The sequence below is a fragment of the Tauraco erythrolophus genome, chromosome 2 (genome assembly GCF_009769465.1).
Source record: "Tauraco erythrolophus isolate bTauEry1 chromosome 2, bTauEry1.pri, whole genome shotgun sequence".
NCBI lineage: Eukaryota > Metazoa > Chordata > Aves > Musophagiformes > Musophagidae > Tauraco > Tauraco erythrolophus.
In genome coordinates this window covers 116,807,389-116,831,672 of record NC_141466.1, presented here as the reverse complement: position 1 = coordinate 116,831,672, position 24,284 = coordinate 116,807,389, and the positions used below count along the sequence as shown (strand labels likewise).

Here is a 24,284-nt window from a genome sequence, read left to right as displayed (position 1 = left end):
CACCACACAGTTTGGTGTCATCAGCAAACTTGCTGAGAGTGCTGTCCATGTCACTGACAACATCCAGCAACTTATCCACCCAGTGGTCCATCCATCAAAACCATGTCTCTCCAGTTTAGAGACAAGGATGTCATGTGGGACAGTGTCAAATGCTTTGGACAAGTCCAGGTAGATGACATCAGTTGCTCTTCCTTTATCCACCAATGCTGTAACCTCACCGTAGAAAGCCACCAAATTTATCAGGCAGTTTGCCCTTAGTGAAACCACGTTGACTGTCACGAATCACGCCCTTATTTTCCATGTGCCTTAGCATAGCTTCCAGGTGCATCTGCTCCACAATCTTGCTGGGCACAGAGGTGAGACTGACTGGCCTGTAGTTCCCTGGGTCTTCCTTTTTTTTTCCTTTTCAACTAGTGAAACTGTCCTTGTGTTCCAACTGCATCTGATTTTAAGTACGTATGTTGACTTCAGCAAATAATCAATACCCATTAATTGAAGGACAAATCTATTCTATGGTATCTTTCCTGTAGTTCATACCGGATTTGGAGTGTGAGGGAATGTACAGAGTCTGTAATTCAGTCCATCAGAGAATTTTCTGATTAATATCACTATCTGATTTGAAGATTATGTGTGCTCTGAAATTGAGTGTTGAAAAACATAAACACCTCTTCTTTTGAATTTTGTGGGGTTTTCTCTGCTTTTTTCCTTCTTGTGACTCCTTTTCCATCAATTGCATTTATAATTTATTTCTGAAGTTTCACCTCAAAAAAGTTATTGGTTTATGACTTACTTTTTTACTACCCACAAATCAGATTTCAGATTAAGTGAATCTTAGATGTAGGTTTAAATTGAAGATTTCAATCAAATCCATGCTGAAAGTCAGACCAAATTCAATTGATCAGTCCACCCTAGGATTATGAAAAATAATGATTTGATTTCTGGGATGTGTGGCTTCAAATTCTAATTGTAGAGAGTTTGATTTTTCTGATTATAATAATGTCAGTTGCTTATTTGCATTTCTTGGAGTTAAAAAAAAAAAAAAACAAGCAAGCAAAAAAATCCAAACAAGAAGACACACAACTTCTCAAAATCCTCAGTTGTGATTGAATATCCAGCAGTTATATTATTTATACGACAATCTTCATTTCAGGCTTCCTTCTTAAGTGCTGTTTCAGTGATTCATCTGAGGCAGTAAATTCTCTAATAATCATGCCTGTGGGACTCCACTGAAAGCAAAGTTTATTGTTACATCCAAAGTCAACACAACTATAAAGAAGTAAATGCATAGCAATTGTTTACATTTGAAGATATGTTCCACACTTTCATTACTTCGGAAAAAACATAGCTCACAAGTGCCATTAAGAGAATTTAGGACATACTTTATTTAATTATTTAAAACTATTGATGGACATCAGCAAGAATGTAGCCTAATTTTGTGAAGCAATTCACACCTGGCAATCAGGACTGCCTATTATTTCTAAGTAGACTTATAAATAGTTAAATATACATGTAAAAGAAAAATTAATCCAGCTGGTGAATCACCTATGATCAAGACAGGTCGACTTTATTTACTGGGTCATTCTTGCAAACTGACCATAGTACCAATTCACCCTAAAACATCGAACTGTTACCAGGGTTAGTTAATAAAAATGTAGGCATATGGATTGACAAACTGAATTTTTTGCTGAAGTCTGAACCAGACGTCAAACGTTTTGTGTGATTTTAATACATACAATAATACTTTATAGAAGGAGAATGACTAAAGGCAATTAGTCAATTAGTGGCAATGCTGTTATTTTTCTTAATGAGAATATTGGCTGAGTAGTGTCTTAGACTATCAGATTTAACCAAGTAAAATGACGGCCTAACAATTAAAATAAACAATGAACTGTATGTTCCTATTTTCTTCTGATTGGAACAGGAAGTACTGATGTGTTATGTTTAGATTATTTCTTCGTGACTCATGCATGTTGGTCTATTATGCTTTTTTCCATGAATAATAAAATCAACTTTACTATTCCAGGGAACTTTTTAATTTATTTTCTCTAGCTAAAACCAAACATACTGGTAATCGTATGAAGATGATCACTTTTCAGTTGCTTACCTTCAGATTTTTTGTATAAGTGAATGAATATACTTCATATTAAAACGATTAGGCTTTTCTGAGACTTTCTTGTTGCTGCTGGCAAAATACTTCCCAACCTATCAAATGTAAAGGAAGAGATTCTCCTGTTAATGAATAAATAGCTCAAATAGCCTGTTAATTTTTTCTTTTAAGTGAAGTTTGGTGTCTTGCAAACTTCTACAGCTACCCTTCAGATTCAATACAGAGTGATTCTCTCAGATAATAGAAAGCTGTGATGTTTCTCAAGGAGCTTTGCTAATTTCCTGGACTTTTATATTAGCTGAATCAGCAAGATTTATTTTTCCTTCTTTGCTCTCTTCTGGACTCTCAGGCACAAGGATCATCCACTCTAAACTACCGTCTTTGCCTTTGACTGTCTGGGACTGCAGCCGGGGAAATAAAAGGAATGAGAGCACGTTTTTAAACTGTACTCGTCCAGGCACTATTCACTAGTAATTCCTGTGATGCCCTCAGATTTTCAGAGATACAAGGAAGGGGGAAGAGATGGTGCCCTTTAATTTCCTTTTGCTGAAGGAACTTTTGACCTATTATTCTTATTAGAAGTTTTTTCACTGTAGACTCACATCCTGCTGCCTCTAAGACCTACTCTGAGTGCTTCCTTAACTAAAAAGTAGATCTTCAGTGAGAAGGAACTCCTGATTTCCAATTTCCCAGTGTCAAGTAAAGAAAGATTTCATACCTTTTCCGTTAGTCCATCTTTCTTGCTAGGTATGCAGCAGAGGAAAGGGAACACACGTTCTCCAGCAGCCCATCATTTTGCTAAGTATATGGCAGAGGACACAACATGGTACCAACTACTGTGTCCTGTCACGTGAGATGAATTCCCTTCCAGTATTCATGATTATTCTGAATTCCTGCAAAGGACAATAGCTTCATAGCTGCTTCACATGTGCCCTTGGCCTTCGCGATGGACTGTATGCTGTGGTCACAGTCCTCGTTACAGCTATTATATTATGCTTTAGCATACAAGATGTGAAGTGTATTTAGAATATCTTACTCTGATTTTTCCCTGTTTTTTAATAAGAAAATGTGTTTCACATGCACAAAGAGCAACTAAATAGGCCACATAAGGTAAGCACAGGGACCAGAATAGTTGTAGTAGCTGTAGTTACAGTTTTCATATTTAACTGATCAGAATTGAGACAAGGTTTAGCAATATGTCTTAGTTTCTTATGCTCAGACTTTATGAAAAAATAAATTGCTGAGATAATGAATATGATTGGAGAGGCTCATTAATGCATACCTAAGGGAAATGTTTGTCTGTTCTGCTCTTAACAATATTGCCATCTCTGCAGTAAAAGAATTGGGAAAAAAAAAGCCAAACCTAAACTAAAAAGAAACCAAAACAACCATGAAGCAGCTGTAAAGGTCTTTGCTTACCGTTTTTCTTGTAACACAATAGACTTAGGTTTAATAACTATTTTCTGAGACTTGAGTATTGTTTAAAATTTTGCTAAACTCTGTACCATATTCCAAGATAACCTTGCAAGTAATTTTTGACTAAACTGCCATTCATTTTTTGGAAATCACCATTAGACAGTGAAATCAGAGAGGAAACTTACTCTTCCTGTCAACCTCCAATTGTGTATAGCAGTGTGAAACAGAACGTATCAGAATGTATTCATAGGTAAGTAGCATTTAAGGGCTAAGAAGTCACTGAAATTTTGAACTAAAGTTAGAGTTTCAGCTTAAATAACAGAAATTATCTCTAGAGTATGTAATTAGAGCTTAACTATAATCAGTATGTCACTGTAAGTAGTGCTTTGTCGATATCCATTACAGACGACGTTGTTGCAGGTTCTTTTTTTATGTGTACATTTCTATACACTCCTTCCCTCATCTTCTTTCCAACCTTATAGGAACTGGCAGATTTACAGGTTCCTATTTCAACAAATGTTAATAGTTTACATATTTGAGATAACGAGTTTATCTTGCATTTTAAGGAAGATTCTTCAAATGATCCTGTTATTTTTCATGTATTCATGAGCTCCAAGAAAAATTGAGAAGAAGTGACCTTGAGAGGTCCTCTATTTTACCTCTCCAATGAAAGCAGTGATAATATTCTTGTGTCAGTCTTGACAGATGTGTGTTGAGTTTCCCCAGCAGTAGACACTATTCAACCTCCCCGTGTAATCGTTCATAAACTGAATATTTCTGTATGCAAAGCAAGCTATTTTGTCCATAATTTCCTTGTTCACAGCAGGCACAAATTACACCACTCTCTTCTCCTTTGTCATAGCTCCATACTTTTTATTATTTTAATGATTTTATGTAAGCCTCCAGTTTTCTTCATAGACTAAGATACTCCAGCTGCTTCCTATCCTTATATGTCATGTTCTGTAGCTATTGACCATTTTTATTGCCATCTTCTGCAATCTTCTCAGATGATGTGCCTCTTTCTCAGCATTCAAGATAAACCTTACCAACAATCAGTAAAGGCTTCTCTATGCCTCTCAGTGTATTTCCCATTTTGCTCATATGTGTGTTATTGTTAAATCTTCCTTTCAAGTACTGCCCACTAATCAGTTATACTTTAAGTCCATAATTCTTTCAGAAAATCATGATTTCATCAGTTTTTCTCACTGTTTCTCCAATACATAAAGATGTTTCTGAACATCTAAATTGCATTTTGCTTTCAGTTGAAATGCTGTAGAATCAAAGCACCCATAGGTCATTATAGGACCCTTAAATTTATGTCCAGTTTCTGGAGATAAGAAATATTACTTGTTTTTAGAGTCTGAAGTTAGATCATGAATTCCCAGACTAAATAAATCACACCACACCTTCTTGTCTTTCAGTCTTCCCCTTTTTCTTTTTTCAGGCTGGACAAACCAAATGCTATCAGCTTTTTCTCGTTTCTTTCTTCTTCTCATAGAAATACAGACAATATTTCCTACTTTGTCTATCAAAAAACGTGGCACAGAAGCTGCTTGTTTCCTGGCAGACATTATTGCCTCAGTATTGTTCTGTTCAAAGAAATAGTTTGCTACTAATCTGGTTATGGGTGCTATTTTACTAGATACTATGCAAAGATATGATTGAAAGGATGGTTCTTACTACAGAGGTGTTACAAGTTAAAGTTATAGTTTTGTCTTTCCATTGAGAGACTAACATTCTTCTGAATCTGCCACTTCCTCACCATGTTCTATCATCTTTAGGTTATTTTGTAAAATAAGATCTGTCCCGTTTCTTTTTATGGTTAAATATAAATGGAAAAGAAAAATTAATCCAGCTGGTGAATCACCTATGATCAAGACAGGTCAACTTTATTTACCCTGTCATTCTTGAAAACTGACTATAGTACTGATTCACCCTAAAACATCGAACTGTTACCAGGATTAGTTATCCAACTTGACAATTCTGGTGTGAGAAGGATCAATGCTATGTTATCTTTACAGGGCAAATTATTAACTTTTTCCTGTGCTGACCACATACAACGTTTGTATGCTCCATTAGCTTCCCTTCTTCCTGCTTTTCTAGAAAGTGATGTCCCTTCACATTTGTAAGCAGAAACATCCAAATGGATTGAAGCATATTGGTGATTTGACAGAACAATTTCTTTTAATCTGCCTATAATTCTCAGAGAAAGTAGGACTGAAATCTCGCAAAGAGGGGAATTCTGTGGAAGCATCTGCTGTTGTCATCAGGTCCAACCTCAGATGGTTTCAGTAGATCTTGAAAACTTTCCCTCAAGAATAATGACAGACTTAAAAAAGCAAACAAACAGAAATAAACAACACACAAACTAAACTACAACAACAACAACAAAACACATGCAAAACCCCACAAAATCAAAAAAAATCCAGCTCGGTTAAACAGCACATTCTACCTCTGTGTTGCATATCTGCATGCACTGTGAATCCAAAGGTGTTTATAGACCCATTTATTTTCTGTAGGCCCATGTTGTATGAACTTGAGTTTTGCATTTTATTGTAGGATATTTAAAAAACCCACCATAGTTTCTGATGTTTTTTGGAAGTCTTCTTTCATTCCCCCTTATTTTTCTTGGATTCTTTTTCACTTGCATTTACAAAGCAATTAGCGAGTAAAGTTTACATTGCCTTTCAGAGGTACATAAAAGGTAATTCAGATACCAACAGCAGTGGTGGTTGTATGGTTGCCTGGACGTGCTGTTAGAAGTTCAGCCAGAAACTAGGATAACTTGGTAACTGATAGCATGAAACTCTTGGTGCCCAAGCATGGGTTTTCTGCTATTAGCTAGACTAAAGCCTATTTGTATTATAGCCATAGTTCTTGTTCTAGACAGTGTGTTATATGATATTTTGGTCAAGCTCCTACATAACAGCTGAGCCAGAGTGAATTATTAAAGCTTTGAGTCTTCTGCAGGTGCTATTTGACTCAGCTTAGCTCTCAACACAAAGAATGAAATAAAGGTAACTTATAGTTGTTTGATTAAGGGTAATACGCACTGTATCTAGGTCAGCTGAAGTGTCATAGATATGTCCAGCAGTAAATGGGAGATAGTCCAGATGGGTAATAGGGGTTCCATGGCCTTCCAAAATATGGAAAAGATGCACAGAAGTGTTGTTGCCTTTTATGTTTTTCTACCCGTAGTCATTAGATGCTATGATTACACTAAGATTTCAGAGGGCTTCTGCAAAGGAATATTTTACGTGTTTCATTCTTGGGGAGAGGAAAGATTCATTTCTTTAAGAAGCTATTGATATCTATTCAAAATAATACTTAAGTTCTCTCTAGGGTAATCCTTCATGACATATAGCAGAAAATTTTCCTGCTTCAGTCTATCACCTAACTATAATTCACAGTCACCGTAGCACAGTGATGACTTGTAGTTCCCCTTATCATTCACCTTTTTCAGCCTTCTGTGCTTTCAAAATTTACGTTTTTGAACCACCATGTTAATGTTGCAGCTATACTGGATGAGGTTTACCTTTCTTTTCCTGTGCATTGACAGCCATTAAGGCTTAGTTGATATATTTTTTTTTTAAATAGAAATGGAGCCCTAGATGTCTTCTAGCATCATGGACAACATGAAAACACAAATGTCTTTGTCCAGTACAAAATAGCACTGTGGAAATGCCTGTGATTGAGGTTGGAGGCTGCAGCTGAGTTAACTTGTGTGAGTGCAAGTGCTGCCTGAACATAGGTTTAAAGCATTTCATCCTAAATTAACCTGTACAGCAACAGGTGGGAGCAAGCAACAATAGCAGTAAGAAATACTGTGAGCACAAGCATGATTTATATTTACAGCACCTTAATTTTTTTTTAAAGGAGAAGTGATCTTTTGCCTTTTAGCAGTCCTTCTTGATATCTAGGATGCTCTCAGAAAAGTTAGCTGTCTTGGTTTAACAGATCATACACAGGTGTCCTTGTTGGATGCAGCTGATTAATAAAATCAAAGCTCAGAATGTTTATGCTCGTATGCCTAAGGTCAAATCTATAGCAAGTGTTCCATACAAGTGCCAAGTTTTGCTTCAAGAATCTGAGCAGCAATACAGATGTTTAGAGTTAGCAAAATATAAAAGTCTTATCAATTTTTAAAAGGTGAAGGTTTGGAAGAAAAAGGATCTTGGCTCAACATGCCTGGTTCATACAGTTGAGACTGGAAGTTCACTGTGAATAATCCGTGATTATTCAACTGACACAGAAAACATTTCTGATAATACATAAAAGGCATAACTGACCACATCCTCCAAAATTCTTTAAACATGCTCATAAAGATGCAGAAAGGCCATGCAAACCTTTGCTTTATCTTTTTAGATCTCTTCTGATAGCAGGGAAACTGATTGTAGTAGTAGTGATATTCAGCCCTTCTAAAAACCATACGTCTCAAGTCTCATACAGGAGTTGAATCTCCTGAGACCTCTACCCCAAAGACTTTTCACTAAAGGTCCAAACTGTTTAGGTATTCATTCTGTCCATGTTGTTGAAGTTAACCTATCGAATCGACAAAAACAACAAACAAAATATGTAGCTCCTACAGGACTCCACTGCTAAGAGAAGCCTAAATTTTAGGATGTACCTAAGTAAGAGAATGATCTTTTTCTGACCTGCCTCTGTTTGCTTAAAACTCACATTTTATGGTATAAAAAACTCTGCATTTGTTATTGTCATGCGCCACTCTCACCACAACGGAAGTGTTTTTGATAATAAATGTTATCTTCAGGAACCTCTGTCATGCTGACAGTGGAGGCAGTAAATCATGTTAGTTTTATGTATTATATATGTATGACATATGTTGTGGTAAATGTGATTCTTCAGTGCCTTGTCACCATTAATACACTTTAGTGTGTCCAGTGAATAACAGTGTTGCATAATGTGGCTGGTACATTATAACAATCTGGTGACCTATATAATGTTTTGATTTATATTTTGCTTACTTTTCACCCATATAGAATAGTAAGGAGTCGCTTCTGTGAAGATCTACATGAAGATTCTTTTTTCAAGTCATTTTATATAGTAAATATAATTAAATTGGGCTGACATAAGCATATTCTGTGATTCCATGTACTAAATTTGGTTTTCTGCCTATTCAAATTGTAAAAATTGGATACCATGTTACTTTTAAGAAAGTACAACAAAGGGGATCTTTACAGTTGATTACGGTTTCTTTGTTCAAACACTTTATAGAAGCAGACTTTTATTTTAAGCTTAATTTTGTTTCTTTACTTTTTAAATGGAAAAGATATTTCTGGTTTCCTGAGGTTCTGTATACATCCTCTCTCCTTCTCTTCATAACATGCACACATTTCGAGGTAAGTGTCAGAGGCATTGATTTTCCTTCTAGGAGCACATCACTATCTTCTTAATGATTGCCTGTCTGGCAGCTGATGAGAGTATTTTCCTTCTGCACTTAAGGAAAAAAGTCTTATCCAAAGCTTGCTGAAAGTGGCGAGAGTCTTTTAAAGATTTGCCTTCCAGGTTGCAACCTATCAATGCAACCTCAGCCTTAATGCTTTGAAGCACATATGAGGTAGTGAAGAGATTTTTTTGTTGCACAAGCAGGATAATTCTGAAAATAATTCTGAAATACATCCCCTCTGCCCCTACAAGATTGGTAAGGTGATTTTGACTTTTTTTTATATTGTGACCATGCAGTACTGTGCATAAATATTTTTACATCGTTCATTTCTTGAATACAGTACAGTATTCGTACTGCTTTGTAATTGAAATAAAGAAGTGTATCTATTATTGTTTAGCTGTGCAAATATAATACCTATGTTTCATTTATAGATATTTGCCAGGAGCTAATAAGACATGTAGATTAATGAGTAAAACAGCAGTACCAAAAGCTTTTCAATATCTTGAATATCACGCTTTTTGTTGTCTTTTCTTCTCAGGGACCATATCTGTGAACACATTGCGTACACCATATACTGCGCCAGGGGAAAGTGAAATCCTTGACTTGGATGATGACTTGTATCTTGGAGGCTTACCAGAAAATAAAGCAGGCCTGGTCTTCCCAACAGAGGTGTGGACAGCGCTTCTCAATTACGGATACGTCGGCTGCATTAGAGATTTATTTATTGATGGTCAAAGCAAAGATATTCGACAGATGGCTGAAATTCAAAGTACAGCTGGAGTAAAACCCTCATGCTCAAGAGAAACTGCAAAACCTTGCCTTAGCAACCCGTGTAAAAACAATGGTGTATGCAGGGATGGGTGGAACAGATATGTCTGTGATTGCTCTGGTACAGGGTACCTTGGCAAATCGTGCGGAAGAGGTAGGTTCCATGACGTGACTGCCTTTCTACTTTATATAATCCTGCACAATGACTGAAAATGGCAAAATATCATTAACTCTTCTGAGACAGAAAAAACATCTTTGATTTCACTGGATGTGAAAAGGAGCCCTGCTCTAGACTGAAAGAAGTAAACCTAGAGGACAGATCTTAGGAGATTTTCTAAGATGCATAAAGAAGTATTAGTTGACTATAAGAGAGTCAGTACTGCTAAATGTGTCTTAGAAAAGGTCTGCTTTTGTGTCTCATCATACACTGCTGAGTTCTGAAAAGCTTTGTGAAAGTAATTCCAATTATTATTGCATTACTAAATGGTCACATTCCAATTCCAAACTGAGGTCTGCTTCTCTGCCTATTTATATCAATACCACTGTGTAATTAGATTTACTTTTGAATTCCACAGTATCACTTAAATCCATGGCCAGATCTTCAGCCATGAATCAGTGTAGGAATCTATATTTCTTACCTAACATTTTTTTAAAGATCGTAGTACCCAAGGAAACAGTTTCTGCTTATGTTAATTCCTGAGTATCCCTCTTGCCTAGAAAAGGTAAGTGTAAAGTTTACAAACCCCATTTATTTAATCGAAAAAGTGAATAGTGGCAAGGAAGACATGTTGAGGTTAGTTTATAGGAAGAAAACGGTAATTAAAATTACAGAGTACACTCATAAAAGATTTTAATGTAAGTAGGAAAACAATAAAAAAGCTTAGTTAGTATTTTAGGTGTTAATTTTTATTCTCGTTGGAAAAGGAAATGTTTGAATGCCAGAAGTTGTTATTTTTTCTCTCACAATTGACACGGTACAGTTTCTCTCCAAGACAAAACCTAAACTTAAAGTTTATTGGCTGAGAATGTAACTTCTTCTCATATAGTTTGATCTATTTTTCTAGTTATTAAGATAAAACAAAAATGTATTCTTTAAAAATAAAAACCCGTCGAATTGTAATATCTTGTAAAATTTTAATTGTAGAATTAATATCATCACGTTATTAGCATTTGCAAGTAGATTCGTAGTTCCTTCTGTTTTTTCTGTCTTATTTTTTGAATATACATGTCTTTGGCTCATGGCCAGTTGTTCTGAGATCTCCAGATTGTTCTGCTACTGGTGGAGTGAAGCTGGCAGAGGGCATAACCGAGCTGTCTGATGCATTACAAAAGCCTTCAGTTAAACATGTCTGGTGTACCACCCTGTGGCAAAATTCTGCTATTACATATGGCAGAAGTAAAAATAGGATTTGCGTTTTTTTCAAGTTGAGAGCTAGGAAATGTGCATTAAGACAAAAACACATGCAGATCTGCAAAGAAATTAAAAACAGGCTTCATCATAGCTTATTCTCATAAATATATTTGACAAGTGGTAATATTTTATATTGTTGTCTTTGTTATTTCCTGTGCTTTATTTTCAACCGTCTTCCAATATAGGGCTTGATTTTCCCAGCGCATTCCCCTAGAGGGAATGGTGGTACTATCATGGTGGTGTTGGCTTCTCTACAATGGTATTTGGTTCTTGTCCAACAGAAATATGTGTGGCAGTTCAGACAGTATGGGATTATTTCCTGCTCTTGGGTTTCCCTCTCCAGAGGAAACTACACTGAAAGGAGATCTCCTTCCAGTAATACTCATATCCCAAATGGTCATGCATTAATAAGATTATAGCTTTCGGGATTCTGAAAGCGACGTGTTGGCATGCTACCACACAAAGTTGTTATAACTACTACTCATGTGCAGTAACTGATAAACTTTTGTATTTGGTGACATAAGCAACACAATTATAATTGTTCAAACTAATTTAAATGAAATAGGAACATGTTCTTTTCAACACACAATACAGTTTCATAAATAAAAGCAAGCGTTAGAATAAAATATTGGAGATTAAAGAATTGGAATATTTAACTTAATGTTAAGTGCTTAAGGTATCTTCAGTAAACAAAAGCATGTAGCTACTGACTAGTGCTGTCATTTCTTTTTCATGTTATTTCTTCTCAAATAAGAGTGCTAACATCCATATCATGGATGTATCGTGTACAATGCAGTATCTGAAATAATTTTGCTCAATTTACTGCACAGAAAACATGGAACATAACTTAGTTCTATTTTAATTTCTGTACACTTAAAATTAATATTTTTTTATGTCCATGTCACAATTTTTCTTAGCCTGTTGCAAGTTCTTCTTGATTTTATTCTTGATTTTCAATAAGGTTAAACATCAATATAATATGTAGATTGGCTTTAGTAGATTATGGAAACTACAGCAGATGGATGGACAGATGTCACAGCAATATAATTTGGCTTCCTATCGTGCTTTGATTGTGGATCACAATATGTGACTGCCTCTCAGCAAAGCCTTTTGCAGGTGTATACTTTTGATTGGATGACTAGGAACAATGCAAAAGAGTAAACGCATCAAACAGTGTTAAGAAAAAGTAGGCATGCAAAGAAAGATTTATCAAAGTGACATTTCTGAGGACAAAATATATTTAAATTAGAGTGTGTGTAGATGTCCACATAGTACCTGCCTACACACCTGTATATATATGTTAAATAAAGAAATACAGCTTTCATTCTTTGCATTATCTCTGGATGCTTTAAAATTTAAAAAAAAAGAAATATACAAGTGATATGATGATAGATGGTATGAAGAATCATGCGTTCAAAATATCGTATTAATTCAATCTGTGACTTAGATTAACTAATTGGTCCTGATGTGTTTAAATTCTAGCATCTTTACAGTGTGGCTTAAGACCTCAGTCCTGAAATAATACCAGTGTAGCAATTGGGAGGAATCATTTCACCTTCTATTCACGTATTATCTAGTAACTAACTGCATATCAAGAATTGTTTCCATCAGACTGATGGAAAAGTTCCTTGTGATTCACCCAGGCTGCAGCGCTGGGCCCAGATGGACTGAAGTAGCTGCCATAGAAACACCCAAACAGTGCTTAGCAGGGCGTACGCCTGTGAATGGAACAAAACCTGAAAGTTTGAATTGGAATCAGTAGCCATCGATATACTCGGATACTCACACAATTTATAGGAGTAAAATCATATATATCAGTGAGTGTTTTCAGGTCAGGATATTGTTGCTCTGCTTATACTGACAAATAAAACAGGCTCAGAGAGCAAACCTGAATACTTGATAATTGATGATCCAGACTGTTCACATACTTGCTGGCATGGCTCTGGACTGTATCGTCTGTCACTTTCTAGGCAAAGTTTGTGTGTGATTTCAGAGACAGCAGACACAGAGGCTGATTTCATGCTTTAAAAATGGCTCTGTGGGCTGCAGCACAGTCCTCATATTATTGCAGACACTTCGAAACTGAAAAAGCAGGAAGAATTAGTAATTCTGTCTTTAGGACTTTACAGGCACCACAAGAGGTCCAGAGGAAACAAGATCCTGTTTTATTTATAAAAATACATGCGGTAAGCATCTGTACTTACCAAGCATCATATTGTTAAAAGCATGAACTTAACTGCAAACTTATCTGGAAGAACACTGAAATTCAAATGCCTAGTCCATACTTCTTTCACTTTAATTTAAATTAGCTATGGATTGAAGAATAGCATCTATTTGGAAAACTCTGTTTCTCCCCATAAATGTCTGGCTGAGTGTTTCTGAGGGTAAAAACAGGAGTAGGAAAGTTTCTGGCAGTGTAGGTTCCTCACTCTCTTCAGCAATTTAGGTAATCCCAGACCAATTGAAAATTAATGTCCTGCATCTCCTCTTATATCAGTACTGGTCTGTGCATCCTTGGTGATAAGCACAGAGCTGATTGAGGTAGTGTGTGTGTGTGTGTATATATATAGGAAGGAAGAGTACCCAGCCCTGGAGATTGTAATCAAAAACAAATTGAAGAAAAAAATGGAGAGGGGAGCTAACCATTCAGTAATTTTGTTTTGTTTTGGTTTTTTTGTTCGTTTGGGTGGATTGGTTGGTTGTTTTTTAGCACAGAGGCAGCAAGTGTTTTTAATTTTCAGGTTTATAAAAATATCAGAGAAAGAATGTATAAAATAATTTTTTTATCAATCTCTGAATTATATCTTACACTTTATTTCTTGTTGATCACTCTACTGCATGTACTTATTTGCTCCCACAAAAAATCACCAGTAATGTTTTATAAGGATTTTCTGCTATTTTTCTTTTCAATGCTATGCTTCTAACACTGCAGTGGTAGTAAAATTATTATTCCCTGCCATGGAGACTCTGATTCTTTTAATGAATAGCACGTTTTGAGCTAAACTTATGGTCTATTAGCATTTAATCTAATAATTAAGAGGAAGCTGAACAGGAGAAAAAGACATTCTGCCAACACTTATGTGAGAACAGTTAGTGGAATAGATTTCCAAGAAAGATATCCCTTTGGAATTAGTTGGTCCAAAGCAAAAAAAGAAAAAAAAAAGTAAGAGTTAGGGGCAAAAATGAATACATACTTTCAGCCAAGATGTTCCTTCGAGGTTTGCATAACTGGTGTAACCCCCACTGCCTCTGCTCACTCAGATCACGATCTTACTGATCAGGTCTTGCAAATTAACAATCCATTCTGGACAACTGAAGTACTGCAGGACGGAAACAATTCTGTTAAACAACTAAAACAATCTCTAGTCCTAAGAAAGTAAAAAAAACCCAAGCCCTTCTTATTTCATCTTGAAAACTGTTTTTTCTTACTGTTTGAAAAACAAAGTTCTCTGTTTATGTATGCCACCAAGCATAATGATAGGGTAATAAGGCATTGCCATAAATAATTACAAGAAAGACACCAGCAAGGGAAGACAGAACTCCTTGTGCTGTACAAGGTCTCGTGTATGTGCTACTAGATGCCTTCAGTCCAACCAAGATCTACAAAACATGGAAATTTGTGGAGCTGAAATCAATGCTGAGTCAAGTGGAAGAGATGCTGAGTTGGATAGATGATTCACATGACAGAACCCAGCTTGCCATCCTCAGAGATGAGCACAATATTGATGAAGTATCATTCAACCTTCTTAATGTAGCAATTGTTTAGAAATGGTTTAATGACAAAAGTTTTTCCTAACAACACTTGTACCAGCAGACTTAGTTCAAGTGAGTAAACTGAACGTAGTTGTATTTTTTCTTTTAGGAATAGGTAGTGTCTCTGATCTTCAGATATGGCTCTCAGGGCAGTGCTAAATCTCCTTTGATCAAATCATCCCTGCTTCCTGCCAGTTTTGTGGGTGTGTTGTGTTTTGTTTTGTTTTGTTTTTTTTCTGTGATCCTTTTGTGTGATAGTTTGATGTGTGGGGGGGTGTTCTGGTGGCAGGAGAGGGGATTTGCTCCCTGTGCCACCAGATCTGAGTCCCATCCCCCCTCGGGGGGTTGAGCCAAATTGGCGCCTCTGCGAATTGCCCTATTTAAGTTGAGACAAAGGGGCGGGAAGGGGCTTTTTTGCTCAGGAGCGAGGAGAGAGCAGGAGGGCGCTGCCCTCGCTCCCGGCTCCCGGCCGAGCGGCCACTTGGGCCCGGGCCGGCGCCAGGTGCTCAAGATGGCGCCAGGGGAGCCGCATGGGGGACTCGGTAAGCGCCCCGCTCCCGGGGTGCCTGCCGGGCCGAGCTCCCCCAGAGAGGATTAATATCTAAGAGAAAACAACCACAACGACCGGGTCAGCCAAGATGGAGCAGGAGGAGGTGTACTGGAGCTGAGGTTTCCCTTGCAATCGGTGTGAAGATGGCAGGCGACTCCCCTGCAGCCAGGGTGTACTCGGCGGAGCAGAAACCCACTCGTGGCCCGTGGAGAAACCCACGTCGGAAAGGAGATGCCTGAGCCCGGGAGAGGTCGTGGAGCAGGGGGTGCGCGACCAGGTACTGTTAACAATGGGGCATGGAAAGCACGACAAGGTCGTGGAGGCATCTGGAATCCGTGGGACGGCCGACACGAGTGGCAGCAGCTCCCTAAGAGGCCGAGACTGGTAAAGCCCAAACTGGTGCGATCCATGGGGAAGGATTGCAATCCTGCGGGCAGGACTCATACTGGAAAAGTTTGGGGACTTTTTCTTCGTGAGTAGGGGATCCACCGAAGCAAGGGAAAAATGGTGTAAAGACTCCTCCTCCTTTAAGAAAGGCGCGGCAGTTAACAGCATGGATGAACTGACCTGCACTCCCCATTCCCTGTCCCCCTATGCCGCCGGAGGGGAGGTAGAGCCAGGAAGGAAAGAAAATAGGGGGTGGGGAGGTGTTGTTTTAAGATCTGGCCTTGTTTTCTCTTTCTCCTCTCAAGTAACCGGTTTTCGTTCCCTTTTGTCTTTTGTTTAGTAACTGTTAATAAATTGTTTTGGTTTATGAAGAAAGCCTGAGTCATGTTTTGCCCGGGACTATGGTTGGTGGGTGCTCCCTCTCGGTTCTTGTCTCGACCCTCAGTCCAAAAACCACGACATTTTGTATTTAGAAAGCCTGTGACTTGGAGCTCCCCACACTGAAAGGGGCTAGTTGACATGAGGGGTTTTCTCATTGCCCCAGAGCTTTTAAGTCATTGATCTTCTGTTCAGTCTCCTTGGTCTGTTCTTGGAACATCTGTTTCCAAACAACTGGCGCAGTATGGTTTAGGAGGATTGAGTATCTAATCACATCAGGTCTGTTCACCACGATGTTAAATACTCACAGGTCATCTCTGATTAAATTAAGATAGTTTCTTCTCTCCTTTTTCTGTAATCTTCTAAACGACTAAATAATTATAGGAAAGATGACAAACTGTACCAGTGCTGAATCTGACAACTTTTTTTTTATATTATTGTAAGATAATTTGTTAGCAGCAGACTTCCAGCACTGTTGAATGCTGTTCATCCTGTAACATCTGATTTTGCTCAATTTATGAAAACTAGTATTAATGTATCTTTTTTAATATTTTATTTATTGATTTTTTTACGTAATTATTAATATTTTTAGTATTAATGTGTGTTTTTAAATAAGCAATAAAAATACCTTTTGTTTCCTCTTACTTTAGTATGTAACTTAAACTTCTATGCCAAACTTCTTTTATTACCTAAATTGTGTTTACTTTGATAAGGATCTTGGGAGCTTTTCATGCACAGACTAGACAGCTAGATGTAGGAATGAATTTTAAGCCCCTACTCGACTCACTCCCCAAAACAAACCCAAACCCCAAAAACCAAATAATCAAAGAACCAAATCACCTCCCACTGAAAAGTCTTTGACTTGAAATCTCTTATCAGGCTAGTGAGAGTTAATTATTTATTCTGTTTTCTCCCAAAAAATTAGGTTTAGAATATGCAGAACATACCTGCATGGTTAGAAATCATCAAACCTGTAAATGTATTCTTCTGACCTGTTTCATCTAATGACTTTGATGCCAGTATTAGTAAACCTGTTTTTCCAACATCAAACTGTTTTCTTCAAATTTGTGTTAGGGAAACTTGGAATTATTAATGAACATATCATCTATTATTTTTGTCTCCAATATGTTCATAGAGTTAGTGGAACATTTTGTTCTTCCATGAACTGTCTAGGCTGGAAATCTTAAAGAGCTTATCTATCTTTAACAGTATACAAGATATGAAATCGCAAAGGTTTTGACAAACTGTCTTAAATATTGATATTTAAAAAAAAAATTCTAACGCTATTTTAGTTTCAATACTGATTAAACATAGTATCAGTAGTATCAGTCCTTGAAAATATTACTGCATGTGGGAACACAATACACCTTGGGTGTAGATTAAGTGTCTCCATTATACTGCGGCAAATTGAAGCACAGAGAAGCTTCCCATAGGGTTCTCTGCTGTTTTCTGTTTCTGTTTGTTTCTCATTTGGCCTGTTATTGGGCAAGTAACTGATTTTGTTTTTTTTTTCAGTGAGTTGAGGTGCCCTCAGGATTGCATCTTTTTCTGATTCTGTAGCATCCCATTTAGACCTCATCATGTAGCGCTCCAGAAGTTTCTGAGATTGAGAGGTTTCGGGTGGGTTAAAGAATGTAGGAGACACATGGAAGAAGTTAGGAGGTCTCTAGTGAATTATTGAGAGGTAAATAATCAGGTGTGCATGAAACAGGACACATTCAGATAATATAATATATTTTGTCATTCAGGTAGTTAGTGGCTTTTAATTGCGCAATACAGTTAGTTTTGTATGTTACTGCAGAGCCTATTGAAATTCCTGTCGGAATCAACCAAATCACCTCCCACTGAAAAGTCTTTGACTTGAAATCTCTTATCAGGCTTGTGAGAGTTAATTATTTATTCTGTTTCCCCCCCAAAAAATAGGTTTAGAATACGCAGAAAGCATTACCTGCATAGTTAGAAATCATCAAACCTGTAAATGTATTCTTCTAACCTGTTACATCTAATGACTTTGATGCCAGTATTAGTAAACTTGTTTTTCCAACATCAAACTGTTTTCTTCAAATTTGTGTTAGGGAAGTTTGGAATTATTAATAAACATACCATCTACTATTTTTGTCTCCAATATGCTCATAGAGTTAGTGGAACATAACTGCCCACTCACTATTGGCTCCAGGTAAAGGATTTTGCTCGTTCGCTGCTTTTTCCATCATAACCTGCCACCATCCATGACCCTAAGGGCCCTCTCCAAAGGCTATGGTGCTTAACTGGCCACAGCACTTGATTGTCCTGCAAAAGAAAAAGGACTTCCTAATACGTTTCAGAAACCGATGTGTCCTTTGCTTTTGAGGAACTGCTGTGCCTTCCTGTAAGCAGAAATGCAGTTTTTCTGCTACCTTTCTCATTACTAGCCTGGGGGCTAGGAAAAGAAGACTTGTGGCTGGTTGCTCTGGGGTCTTACAGGCTGTGACCGCTCTGTGACAGAGTGGCTTGCTGGGAGGGTTTCCTGTAATGCCTGAAAGTGACAGTTATTTACTTGTCTCAGGGGTTTTAAGAACTTACCCTCAATATGCCAAGTCCAGTCTCAATCCTCTTGTTGAGGCTGTCGTAATGTTCACGCATGCGTCTTTGATTCTATCGTACCACTGCCATTGTGTTCACGAAGCAATCTGCCCTCTGTCCAAACCATGCCAGGGATATTTACCTGTTTCAGGCAGGTTTTTTGCTAACTGGATGAAAATTCTAGCTGTGGTGGTGGAAATCCTGATAGGTTTATACCTGAAGTATCCTACGGTAGTTATCGAGGTGTGCGATAGACATGACCTTTTAATAGGCTGTAAGGTTTACCTGAATAGCTTTTACTGACTTTGACCTATATTAAGTAGTACAGGCCTAGTCTTGCAAGCATTTTTTCATGTGTGATTTTTACCCATCTGCTTGAAGCTGCATATGTGAATGGCTGGTTCATTAAAAAAGCAAATTAGTTTCTTTAAAAAGCAGGAAAATATGCCACTTAAAAAACCAAACCAAACCCCCCCAAAAAAACCAACCCCTAACAAAAAAATCAAAACCCAGCTTTGCTGATGTTTCCCAGCAAAAATTGTGATATGTAATATGTGATTTTTCTGTCTCATATTGAGGGAATATACATTTACCATCTTCTCTTTGTGCAGTTTCAGTAAATACAATGTAATTCTTTAATAACTGATTTTCTCCTTTACCTTTTCAGAGGCAACAATTTTAAGCTATGATGGAAGTATGTTTATGAAAATACAGCTCCCTGTTGTGATGCATACAGAGGCTGAAGATGTTTCGTTGCGGTTCAGGTCTCAGAGAGCTTATGGCATTTTAATGGCAACTACTTCTAGGGAATCTGCTGATACCCTTCGTTTAGAGCTGGATGCAGGACGAGTTAAACTAACGGTCAACCTAGGTAACAAACTCTTCCTCCAAGAAATTAACATTTTCCTTACATTTTTCTTTTTGCTTGCAAACATTTATGAAACAGCCTGTTTTAGCATTAAAAGTAAACTGAAATGTTATATAAACACATGTCAATGCAACATTTGCGTATGTACATACACGAATACATGCCCATTATTATACTTTTTGTTTTTCTTTTGCATTTTTGTGTTCTTTATATAGTCTTAACATAATCCATCACAATATTTTTGTACTATTGTGTATTCTAAAAAAAGAAGACTAGTTCATCAGTGGTATTTTTGAGCTAAATTAATTATTCTTCTGGAAGATTGGTCTCCATCCACAACTTCTTCACAGTAGCAATTCCACTATTTAAATGTGTGAGCAGAAACAATGTGTATGTAGGTCAGTTCAGTTTTACCTCTGCCAGTTAATGTACAAGATGCAAAGGTATCAAAGAATTTCTAGTTTTAACACTGAAAATGTTGCAATTAGGTATTTCCACTGATGGATTTCTTGATCTCCTTTTTTTAGGTGTCAAATCTGTAGTAAATCCATTTCCTCTTTTTTAAACAATTCTGTAGTGGTATTTTTGTAGTATCGAACGATAACACAACCCTTCAATGCCCAAAGACTGCGGCCCTCAGCAAACAGCCGTGTGAACACAGGAGGCACAAGCCCTTTTACAGAAAAAAAAAAAAAAAGTATATAAAAATTGTTTTCCTCTTTTGAAATATCATGGACAAAATAGTAGGTTATGGTTTTCAGTAGTTTAAAAAAAAAAAGTAAATAAATCAAAGCACTTCCGCCGTGCTTATAAATCAAAGTCAGGAGCTGAGAGAGAATAGAAGTACACTCAGGAAAACGCACATTCAGCGCAGTGGTGCCCTTTCCGTGGAATGCTGTTTATAAAGGCAACCAAGTATGTTATTGTTTTAATCGCACCTTAAATGATTTCCAGAACCATGGAGGGGGGGCGGGTGGTGGTGGTGAGAAAATAATCCCTCCACTTCATAAAAGCGTTGCTGACTGAAATACCGTCCCGGTGTTTAGACTTGGGAAGGGCGAAGGAGAAGGGAAGGTTTTCCCTGTTTCCTCCTCTCCTACAGTCCCCTCTAGCGCTCAGCCGGGGCTCCTGCAGCCCGCGGGCCGCCCCCGGCGCCCAGCGCCGGCGCGGAGCTCCCTGCCGCGGCCGCGCTTTCTGTGAAAGGGGATGTGCGGCTGCTGCTCCTTGGCTGTTTGCAACCACTTTTCTGATGCGGTTGACGACACATGACAAACTCAGCTATATGGAAACATAATCTAGGTTCGATGGTATATATGTTCCTCAAAGGTATAAACCAGGAGTAGCTATACAAACCTAGTAGCGTGGGGTAGATTTTTTATTATTATTATTATTATTTTTTTCAGTAAGAAATGCAGGTAGCCCAGCAGAAGATCTTACTGTAGATCAGGTTATTCTCTTTACATGCAAAACACCACTCTCTTGTCAGTTTCTGCCTACTTCTATAGTTCAAAAAAGCAAATACATCCATGCCCTAGCAGTGTTGTTTCTTCCTCCAACACCCCTCCTTTTTTCCCTTCCCCCCCACCCCCCCCCTTTTAAGTCAGACAAGGAAATCATCTGAAAATAGGCAAGATAGTCTAAATATTTTGTTTATAATATCTGATTATTTTCTCTATATTAATGTAGCTTTAAAGGTAGTCACCGTTCTTTTCTCAAGTCTATACATCAAGAACATAGAAACTCACAAAACCCTGTTTATAGGCCTGAGGAATGAGCTTTGTATTTTACTACTTAGTTTTTGAAGATCAGCCTTTGAGGTATACTATACATAAGTTGTCCAAGGTGTCTGATTGTGGCCTGGCTTGCTCTATGACCCATTGTGACGGAGCACTTTCTAATTGCATTGAGAGAAATTACCTGTTCTTTCACAGATGGGGAGAAAGCTGCAGCCTGCCTCAGTTAAGCATCTTTGACGTTTAATCCTGATTTTTCACTTAGATTTGTCACCATGTAGCTTTGTTTGAAATTGGCCATTTTTACCCTATTTGTCGTTTCTATTTATAAAGACTTATCGCAGTATATCTGGGTTATAACAGTATGTAAAGACTGATGATATGGAGTGGCCATATTTGCATGTGTCTGTCCCCGGAAGGGTGGACTGTGATTTTATTGGATGTCTGCAGCTATTACCTTGAAGGATAAATTTTCATTTTTCATCTATTCTTCCCCATCTAGACTGTATCAGGATTAACTGTAATTCCAGTAAGTGCCTATTCAAACTTTTTAAAATGTTATTCCACCATTATAAAATATGCAAACTAGATGAAAAAGATTGTGGACAGCTTGCAAGCGCTTGATAATTTGTTAATGAAATGTGATGATTGATTATCGTTGTGTAAAAAGTCATCATATATTCTAGTGTGTATTTTTTGTCCTTCCCATTGGATATAACTTTTAACTAGAGCATTAAAAAGGGAGGTATTCTACAGGTTGTAAACACACATAGAGGAAATGGTACCTGTAGTACTGTGTTATTCTAGACAAACTGTTTTATTGACAGTAGCCATAGAATTTTTGAACCAGCATTTATGATAAACTGTCACATATTTTCCCCTGTGTCCTCCTTCTGGTTTTCTTGACGTTTTATCTCCAACCTTTGGTGAGGCTGTTGGAACATAATTGTCCACAGTACAAGAATTTCTATTTTATAATCCTCCTTGACAATTAACTGTATTTACTGGCTGCTTATAACACGATTGGTTTTGCTAAATCTTTGCTTTATGGAAATGTAATACATTACAATAAGGACATTATTAAGTCTGAGAATAACTATATTTCTATGATGATTTTTTACACTCTAATCATGTAAGAAACCTTAAATTGAACAATTTTTCTTTGTGATATGCATGTTTATGAAACAGAGGGAAACATTTGCCAGATGAATGGACTAAATTTTAACTTCTCTGATATAATTTGGATTAAGAGGCTATATTCTGAAAGGAGAAAAAGGACTGTGATTTTATTTTGAGTCTATGGAATTCCTGAATGGTGTCAACAAAATTATTGATAGTAAGTATGGTAGATGTGAGTTTTGAGTTGTTTTTTCTTTCCCTTCCTAGCAGGTTTTGCAGGTCAGAGGACCGGATTTATGCACATAGAAATAAAGCTAAACAATAAACTGTGTAGGCAGGATTTGTAGTTGTGTTAATAGTTTCGTAAAAGGCATTAACATAACACCCCGTAATAGTTTTATAGTCCACAGAGAAAAATAGGGAAAAACAGATATTTATAATGTGTCATCTTCTGATAGATTTTGTAACGAATAACTTCAAAAGACAAAAATACAGCATTTGTATTAAAAAGCTAAGTTATCTTGGGGTAAGTTTTTAATCCAAACCATACTTAAATCTAGACAGACTTGTCTATACAGTGAGGGAAGTGCTGGCAAGTACAAAGGCATAAAGATAGTGTCCTCCTTTAAAAAAAAAAAAAACAACCAAAAACATGTTTGGTTATAAAAAAAAATGTTTCCGTTTGCCAAAAATGTCCATTGTCTGTTGCCAAAATGTATAAGATCATGAAAAATCTTAGAAATGTTTTGTTGGTCTGTCACAGGACACTATATTTTTTGAGCATGATGAAGTTCCAATTAGAAAAAGATTTCCAAGTAAAAGACAAGCAGATTTTTGCGCAGAAATGTAATGAATTTGCCTGCTGCTGGTAAATTCCTTTTTCCTTAGGAAAAGTAATATTGCTTTTTTCTTAACTTCCTTAATAAAATTAGAAATCCTTCTGAAAAGGAATTACTAACATAGGAAAAAAAAATCAACAGTAAAGCCACAATACAATAGATGTTTTGTTTTTTTAATCTCTTTTGGGCAAAATGAAGTGTCATAAAAATAAATTAAAATTCTTTCGACGTTCCATTTTTAAACAGGTTTTGGATCAAAGAGAACCTGCAAATCCAGGGTAAATAATAAGCCTTCAATTAGAGGATTGTAAACAGGAGAAATATATCTATTGAGTTGAGTTAGCAGTTATGAATTCTTAGTCTCATACAGAAGCAGCATAACTTCTGTACAAAATATTCTTGTTATTAAATACTCATAAGTTATTTTTCTTTACAATTTGTTTATAGCCTTTTTGTTATTTATTAGAAATGAATTTTCATTATTAGTTCCATCTCCCTTTGGTGCTTGTGTACTGAACAGATTTTTGTGGGCTTTTGGTACGGTAAGTACTACAATGATTTCTTATCGTCACTCACTATAGTTTTTCAACAACCAGAAAACGTTTTATGAGCCATTTCTGTGTTTCAATTTTAAAATTATGAAGAATTACTGCTTTAAGCAGTCCTTAGAAGATGCTTGCTTATTAGACAGTATAATGGGTTTTAGTGGAACATACACAACTCGTTTCAAAGCAACAGCATCTAGAACTTGAGTCTTAATTTGCTAAACACTGTCATAGTTCAGTGCTTATCTGTTTGGGTATACTTAGAGCTGGATGTGTAGGAATCCTGATTTTGCATTGATAGAAGTAAATCTGGTTTTCATGTTTGAGATTTTTTCCTATTTCTGTTGCTTAGAAATTAGTCATCTTAAACATAATTTCATTGTTGGGACTGAAATACTATGTATTATAGCTAGACTAGTAAGAGAGTTAAGGTCAGGATGA

General features: G+C 36.9%; 1 protein-coding gene across 22 annotated transcripts in view; it reads left to right on the top strand.

Moving 5' to 3' along the window:
- Positions 1 to 24,284, top strand: part of NRXN1 (neurexin 1) — a 763,795-nt gene that overhangs the window by 321,538 nt on the left and 417,973 nt on the right. For 15 of the 22 annotated variants that reach the window (XM_086630195.1, XM_086630253.1, XM_086630221.1 and 12 more), the window contains 3 exons: positions 9,469 to 9,852; positions 19,407 to 19,610; positions 21,843 to 21,869. In XM_086630195.1, coding sequence (XP_086486321.1) covers positions 9,469 to 9,852; positions 19,407 to 19,610; positions 21,843 to 21,869 — 615 coding nt within the window. The remainder of the gene's footprint in view (positions 1 to 9,468; positions 9,853 to 19,406; positions 19,611 to 21,842; positions 21,870 to 24,284) is intronic. The other 7 variants (XM_086630300.1, XM_086630295.1, XM_086630283.1 and 4 more) reach the window with 1 other exon arrangement.